Below are 8305 nucleotides of genomic sequence, written 5' to 3'. Positions count from 1 at the left end.
TACTTATCTATAATAGAGATTGTCAATTTTAAACTTATACAATTTGATCTCTTCTTTTTATTGACAGATATACATATATCCATTTCTCCAATAACATTGATATTCGTATAGTTTTCTGTAGGACGTTAGAATCGGTAAACTAATAATATATATGTATGTATAGACGCGAGTAAACGTGGTAACGAACGCGAGGCGTCAGAAGGAATGAAGAATTGCCTGATATGTACCATATTTTATTTTCTACCTTGAAAAATGGACCAGTAGTAGAAAGGTAGAGAGTGATAGCCAATGCTTCATCGTGCATTCTTCGTTTAACACTATGGATGCAAGTTTTCTAGACCGATACGAATTCGATCGAACTATCGAAGTAAAATTTATATACCGTCATTATCTATTGTCCTGTGAGGTCATGGACAACGATAAACGTATAAAGAGTAACAGAATCGTAATATGGGATTTGTATTATTTTCGATAAAATTTTATTATCGCTAAGAAACTTTGCGTTCATTGTCCTACCAAAAGCTTTACTCGTAACGCTTTAAAACGTTTCAAAGTTAGTTTGGAAAATTGTCGAGTACTTTTCTAAAGAGAACATTTGCAATTGGATTAAATCTTGCGATATTAACCGAGGATAGCTTGCGCGAACACTCAAGAAGAGAACGTTTCTCTCTCTCTCTCTCTCTCTCTCTCTCTCTCTCTCTCTCTCTCTCAATTTTTCTCTCTAGGGACATTTTGGATTTGGTCACGAAGGAACGGTAAGAAGGACGTATTCAGAAGCACGGTATACTTCGAAGGTGTCGTCGAGCTCGCCCAGTCCATTCCCAAGGCTTTGTTGAACGGGATTGATACCGAACCCTTGGGACATGCGAAGTTAGAAGATCTCTATTATGTCACGGAAGGGCGAAATGAGCTTCCTGGGACTTTCCTTTCCCGCATTCCCTTTCCTTCCCTTTCTATATTCGGAGAAATCGATCGTTCAGTAGGAATCATTTCGCTTGGAAGATTCCAATAAATTCAGACTTCTCGTAGGAAATGATAGAATTGTATCTAACATAATGTGAAATATATCTTCACTGATCTTATTTTCTTAAAACACACACATATATATATGTATATGTTTATATAATGAAATAATTTCTAAAAATGAAATCATTTAAAATTTATTATTAGCTATTATTTCAATCTTATAATCATTAAGATAAATAATCATAAGCCAAGAAAATGATCATGAATTTTTCGGTCCATCAATTTTACCACAAAAAGACAAATTTATCTCTTCGTTAATTGACGCTGTTCGATTAAAAAGACATTCTTTATCATCGCATAATTTGTCTATGTGACAAAGACCATCGCAATTGCATTGAAATCGAACGATTCGTATAACATATATATCACCGACGTTTGTGAAATTATAATAATTTCCACTTTTTAATTCCAGAAGTTCATCGCCGTCGTTTACGCTTCGCAATAACCAATTCGTATTATTTTCATTTAAAACTTTATCTGGAAGGATGGCGGCATACATTTTTCTTATTTTATCTAAATCATTTACTTTACCACGAGCATTCTGTAACATATGATATTAACATCCAAAAGTTATAACTAAAAGCACTAGTTAATGCTATTATGAATAAAGTTTCAATTTAATTAAAAGTTTTCTTTTTCTTTTTTTTTTTTTTTCCTTTTTGCTATCTCTTATTATAATTAAAATTATTAAAAATTAATTTTTGCAATGAATGTAAATAACATTCATTCATAATATTAAAAGTAAATAACATTGAGATTTGTTTGAACAAATAGATTTTTTCTATTCTTGGAATAAAATTTCACAGATGATAGCATTTAATACTTAATATTTTTTTTTATAGATATACGATTTATTTAAGTTTGAAGATAGTTGAAAATTATTTATTATCCTTATTATTTGACAATCCCGGTACACATATCTGATGTCAAAACGTCAATAATGAAGATTAAAATAATTTTAAAATTAATTAATTGATCTTTCATGTTATAATTTTTATCTTAATAGAATGATCAAATATAAATGTGATAAAAATGATAAAAAAAAGCTTTAAGGTTTGATATAGAAACGTCAAATCAGTTTGAATCAGTCAGAATTAATTATTAATTATTTTTTACCTGAATTTTTAGAAAGATCATTCTTTGATATTTGTTTAAAAATATGAAAATAAACTCACCAATATTTTTTCGTCAGGTGCCATTTTGTCGACAAGATTGATCCATTCGAGATGAGCATCTCTATACTTATCGTTGATTTTGTTATATTTTGGATAAATGTCGGTATAAAGGTTCTTATAGCCAAAGGCACCGGCTGCGTCCGTATTACCATCTCGACCATAAGAACTTCCACCGAGAAACCAGACGGTGTACATTCTCAAAATTGGATATTGCTCAGTACGCAAGTGCCAATATCGCGCAAAGTAAAGAGCAAGCTCTTGATTGGGACCACCTTTTCCATTATTCGAACGAAGTTCGACCGTTGGTCTACCTCCTAATAAAAGACACAATCCTAAAGCCCATTCTTCCTTCGAAGGAAATATCTCTCTAACTTTTTGATCGGTCAATGGACAAACTGTGCTGTCTTTCATCATTTCGTACATCTCGAATTTAGTGATCTTTCCCTCGACAGCTAGTATCATTAACGAGGCCATTTTCACGTATTCCCTAGCAAATTCTTCAATTGTACCAGAGCAAACAGAATTAAGTTTAACGGGTAATAAACCGTAAGTGTAGGTCGTAGTCGCCATACATTCTATAGCATCGGCATTGCAAGCTATCACGTAAGACTGGACAAATTTATATTTCTGTTGATTGTCCAATTGGCTATCCGCAGCGGTTTCCGGTGGTACGGTCTCTTGTATTAAACTACGAACGCTTTGAGATATTTTACTGATCAAATTGTACTTTGTCAATATAGTGAATGCTTCCTCACCCTTGTGATGGTAAGTACATGGACCACCTCCAATAAAATCCACCGGTTCGTCCGCTACATCGGACGTGATCAAAATGATAATTTTCGCTGGATAAGCTAGACGAGCTAGATCACCACCTAAATAAAATAAACGATTGTCATTATTATTTTCCATCGGGAATAAATAATCGAATAATAATCTATGTTTCTACCTCTTATAGCTGACAATTTATTTCTCACGATATTGATTTCCTCTGTAGTAGCATTTAATTGTTTCAATCTATTCAACAACCTAAATTTATCTGTCAATGTAATCGTTTCTCTCGGACAACACAAAAGATCGTCGATATCATGAGACAACATGACTATTAGAATGTCTTTTTTCTTTAACTTCTTGCAATATTCTGTAATTTTTCGAGTAGCCTGAATTGCTTTATCGTCTGGTTTCCCATCGGTGCCACCTTCAATGTAAGTTATACGACTATTGAGCTTAGGAAATGCTTCTGGGAAAGTCCACATCATAAACACCGATTTCCGAGGGATCACCATCCATCCCTTTTTCAATTGTTTCCCAACGATCCTTTCAAATGCTGAACTCATCATAAGAGCTTCTCTACCCCAACCAACAATGTGTAAGTTGTTCTTTAATTTATACTTTACTTCTTTGATAGTTAACGTTGATTTCCCATCGTATTTTATCTTCTTTGGTACGATTACAGATGTATAAACAGATTTTATACCAGCTTCTATAATCGTACTCATACTCTCTCGTATCTAAATAATTATTTTTATAAAATTACATTTTATGATAAATATATATATATACAGTTATGTATAGGTACATATTAATGGACAAACTTGTAGCATTTGTTTTTCACTTTCCGATTTTTTGGCATCTGTAATAATTTTTTTTTCCGCTCTTTCCTCTTTATCAGAACGATACTTTTGCAATGCCAATTTTTCGGAAAGTCTCTTTGCTAAAGATTCTTTCACGATATTTATAACATCTTGTCTTTTCTTTTCGATCGTCGCAATTCTCTTAGCTCTTTCTTCTTCTTTAATTGGATCAAATTCCTTTTGCCTTTTCTTTTGCTTTTTCTTTTGCTTTTTCTTTTGCTGGGTGGACATGATTATTGTAATGCATTATACGTTGTGTTAGATAGTTTGTGATTTATTCAAAATGATTTTACGTGATTTTCAAAGATTTCGAATTAGACGAATACATGATTCTTAATTATATAAATTTATCAAATGATTTTTATACATTTTTATATGTTTTATGGTTAAGAAAAATATTTAATTAATTTGAGAAGTGTCAAATGAAGTTTTTATTACATAGATTATGTAACTATATTATCGTTACGACATAAACAATCGATTTTTAAAGAAACATTATAATCTGTAAGATCTATATTGGATTTCTATATTCGACCTCTGGATATTTTATTTAGAATTTTTTATACCGATTGAATAAAAGTAAATTTTTGATTAGAAACATTTTAATTAATTCTAAATAGGATGTAAATTATTTCGAACATTATTCAAACGTAAAGAAGAATTTTGGATATTAAAAATATCTTTTCAAAAAATTTCTATTTATAAATTTTAATTTAAAAAATAATAGAATGACTATCATAGGATTATATTATTTATGAACAAAAGATTTGAAAACAGATTGTTTAATATATTTTATTTCACTTATTTTAGTATTTAATATTTAACATCTAGTAAAATAATAATTAATAAATTGAAAATGTATAAATATATATTATGATATATATATATATTTTTTTTTTTTTAATGTTACGGATTGAGAAAGTATAAAGGTTGGTAACACTTCTCGTGATTTGTCAGTTTTGCGCTGTTGCTTTTACAACGTTTAAGATTTTATCAGTGAAAGGTTATGTTCGATATAAAGGTATTTGAATCTAGGCCTTCGTAAAAAAAAGAAAAAAGAAAACTTAAAGTATAAGAAGAGGTGTTCAACAAAAAAGATAAAACAATTGGAAATTTTCACGAAATATTTACGTGGAAAGAGGTTATAATACGCTGCAAGGATGTGCGTAGTACGATAAGTACAAGTTTTTCATATTTCAGTATTCCTATATTACTTCGATTGAATATATTTATATTATACGATGGAAAACAGTTTTCGTATAATTTATGCCTTTTCCATTATTTTCATTCGATTTCCATTGTATTATCTTCATCCATTAGAAAATACTTCTGTTACGTACGATATCAAAAATCTCTGTGATAATCCCATCAAAGATTTCTTTCGAAATGAATCGAAATATAAAACAAATTGTTCGGTGAATTATTCAAAGGAAATAAATCAATTAAAGGTTACAGAAACTAATATAGAAATATTTGTATGTTTGAGAACATATGAAATTATAAATAAAACCTGTACTATTGGAAAACAAAAAGTATGGGTCAATATAATTCATGATAAGAAGAAATTAGATTCGATGATTCAAAATTTAACCGAGACTATTTTCAATGATTTGGATATGAATAATCATTGTTTAAGTTTATCAGAATTTTTACCTACAAATACAGAATTACAATCTCCATTGGAAACATTGAGAGAATCATTAAACGATACTTTCGTATGTAAAAAGGTATGTTTTGATTTGTATAAGAAAATGATACCATTATGTGCAATATTGGAATTGATCAATAAAATAGACAAAGAGATTGTAAATCATATAAAAATGAATTATATTAATGTGAAAGTTGATGCAATCAATGAGAATATTAGTAATTTAAAAAAAGCTAAAGAAAATCAAACAAATCATAGAAATCAATCAAGTTTACATCAAGATGAAACGACTAATAATGTGAAAATTGTCAAACCATTGAAAAAAGGAATAGAAATGAAAAAAATTTTGAGCAATAATAGCTCTATTATTTCTAATATATCTATGAATAATGCAAATGATAATGATACAAATAATAATGGAAATCTTAAATACATGAGTAATCAACAGAACAAAGTTGTAAAATCTAAATCAAATGTCAATGAGGTAAATTTACAATCAATATCTGCTTCTACGAATGTTTATAATCAAGAGTTATATAAAACACCATCTCAATTAGACTATGTTGATAAACAATCAATTAATATCAATAATAGCCAAGAACCACCTCCAAATATTGAAAAAGTTGATTCAAAAAGTAAAAAGGAAGATAAAATAGATTTAGAGGTAAAATCAGAAAATCCTGAAATAAATTCATCTTTACAAAATAAACAAACAGATACTAAAACCACTGTACCATCCAATAATACACCAATCATTGAAAATATTGAAAGTTCTACTCATATCAATGATGAACAGCAATCCAGTAAGAATAATCATTATTAATATTGACATTTGTATAAGTAATAATATATTATTAATATTTTTTTAATTATATGTACTATTATTATTTTTATTTTATAGATCAACCAGATAGTACAGATCATTCTATTAATGAAGGTTAGATATAAATAAATAATACACAATAATGTTTTAATAAATAATATATTAATTGTTATTAATCAATTTTTCTTACAGATAATCTAAGTGATAAAACTAGAACTCAAAAAGAAAATTATTCCAATATTAAGAATGATGATGAATCACATTTCCTTACTTATTTTGCCATTATATCACTTGGTTTTATCGCTGGTTACATTGGATATCATAATAAGCAAAAGGTATGCATAATTATGTATATTTTAAATGTTATTATTTTAATATAATAAAAATTTTTTTTAATGCAATTTATTTCACTTTTAGATATTGGCGATAGTATTAGAAGGACGTAGGTCAAAAAATAATCGAGGTAGACGACGTCCTAGTACCGCAAATTATCGTAAACTTGATTGCACATTAGAAGAAGCAGTTACCTCACAATGTAATGCAAATGTTACTCATGTTATGTATTAATACAAATTGTATGTGAAATGATTGATCACGTTGCATATTAAGGCACCATTTCCGATGTAATAGATTTTGTACTTGAGCATCTTTTCTTAAAATCATTTTTCTGTTTCATAATGAAACAAATAATTATGATGGGGATCACAATTTTACGTTAATAATGGGACATAACAATATTTAAAAATAACATATAAATTTTGTTACCATATGTACATTGTGTCTCATAAAAACTAATATAGCAGAATGTTCCTATTTACTATTATTGCAATGCGAAAGTATTTTAGTAAATCAAATATTTTTATTTGAAAAAAAAAGAAAAAAAAAGAAAGAAAAAAAAATCTTTTTGTATAAAATTTATTTCTTATTTGATCTCACACATCAAAATTACTATGATACGATATTTTCAAAACACAATCTCAATATTAAATGTTGTAGATAAACTTTTGCTTTGATGTGACAATATTTTATTTGAAATATAACTAACCTTGATATTGGACTACAATAATAAAGAAATATAGTCCAGTTCTACTTTAATAAGTGCAATTCTATACCTTTATGTCGGCATATTTCTATTGATTCAATATGTAGCATTTCGCTAGAATTATATTTTATTTTCTGTATATAATGACTAATCATAATAACAAAGGATGTCTTAAGGTTATCCGCCGTGATGTTTATAATATATTGATATATATTGAAAAGGACAAATTGCAAATATTCGATTATTAATATCATCGAATATATTAAATAGTATTGTAGAAGTATTTGTCTAGAGAAACATTGGTTTAAATAGCTTAAATGATACAAATGTATTGGCGCATATTGTTCAAGCAAAATGTATTCACACAATATTGATATCATTTTCCTATTTAATACTTACTATTTTGATGGAAAATTGTTATGTTCACATGTGTCTATATGCGATAGCAGTAAAGTCATTTCATTCATAGCCCTTTTTAATACAATGTAAATGATTTATATTTTTTTCTTTTTTTTTTTTTTTTTTTCTCTTGAAAGAAAGAATGCCGTCCACTTACACACGGTTACGACATATGAACTTAATATCATAATTGCAGAATACCTGTGTGATAAGTGTCTCATGACAGTTTGACCATTCATATTATATGCACAAATTGTTACGTGGATACTTATGATAATGTATTTTAATCATAGCTGCGATTTTTATGAAATGTTCCCAAAATAAACTTAATACCTAATCCACTTAATATAAATGCATAGCATAATGAAATTTATTTTAAATTTCCAATAATTATTCCTTATAAAATTATTAACAGAAAGGAATGTTACAAAGATTCCATAAAATTGTCATTTATAGTTAATTTATACTATTTTAATTATAATTCATATATATATATATATATATATATATATATATATATATATATATATATATATTATTTATGTATAATCTATATATACA

The 8305-nt window shown here is 27.9% G+C and overlaps 2 protein-coding genes across 2 annotated transcripts; one reads left to right on the top strand and one right to left on the bottom strand.

The window, feature by feature from the left end:
• Window positions 1–1225: 1225 nt before the first annotated feature.
• On the bottom strand, window positions 1226–4063 carry LOC118442287 (glycerate kinase). Its single transcript, XM_035867685.2, has 4 exons — window positions 3794–4063; window positions 3148–3709; window positions 2202–3073; window positions 1226–1567 (listed from the first exon to the last, which is right to left on the bottom strand). Exons 1-4 carry the CDS (start codon window positions 4061–4063, stop codon window positions 1226–1228), a joined length of 2046 nt encoding a protein of 681 aa, XP_035723578.2.
• Window positions 4064–4776: 713 nt separating this feature from the next.
• Window positions 4777–8186, top strand: LOC118442275 (uncharacterized). Its single transcript, XM_035867668.2, has 4 exons — window positions 4777–6283; window positions 6382–6417; window positions 6496–6638; window positions 6721–8186. The coding sequence occupies exons 1-4, from the start codon at window positions 5074–5076 to the stop codon at window positions 6868–6870; spliced, it is 1539 nt and encodes a 512-aa protein (XP_035723561.1). The 5' UTR covers window positions 4777–5073; the 3' UTR covers window positions 6871–8186.
• Window positions 8187–8305: the final 119 nt, after the last annotated feature.

The sequence above is a fragment of the Vespa mandarinia genome, chromosome 16, assembly GCF_050613455.1.
Source record: "Vespa mandarinia isolate Hongniang chromosome 16, ASM5061345v1, whole genome shotgun sequence".
Taxonomy (NCBI): domain Eukaryota; kingdom Metazoa; phylum Arthropoda; class Insecta; order Hymenoptera; family Vespidae; genus Vespa; species Vespa mandarinia.
Note: the sequence above shows the minus strand (reverse complement) of the source record. Positions and strands in the feature narration are given on the sequence as shown.

Bases quoted from the DNA above. Each gene is read 5' to 3' on its own strand.
- LOC118442287 (XM_035867685.2), bottom strand. From the start codon at position 4,063: ATGTCCACCCAGCAAAAGAAAAAGCAAAAGAAAAAGCAAAAGAAAAGG. The intron at 3,710-3,793 runs GTTTGTCCATTA...ATAATTATTTAG, and splicing joins GTGAAAAACAAATGCTACAA to ATACGAGAGAGTATGAGTAC. The intron at 1,568-2,201 runs GTGAGTTTATTT...CATATGTTACAG, and splicing joins CACCTGACGAAAAAATATTG to AATGCTCGTGGTAAAGTAAA.
- LOC118442275 (XM_035867668.2), top strand. From the start codon at position 5,074: ATGGAAAACAGTTTTCGTATAATTTATGCCTTTTCCATTATTTTCATT. The intron at 6,284-6,381 runs GTAAGAATAATC...TTTATTTTATAG, and splicing joins CAATGATGAACAGCAATCCA to ATCAACCAGATAGTACAGAT. The intron at 6,639-6,720 runs GTATGCATAATT...TTTCACTTTTAG, and splicing joins GATATCATAATAAGCAAAAG to ATATTGGCGATAGTATTAGA.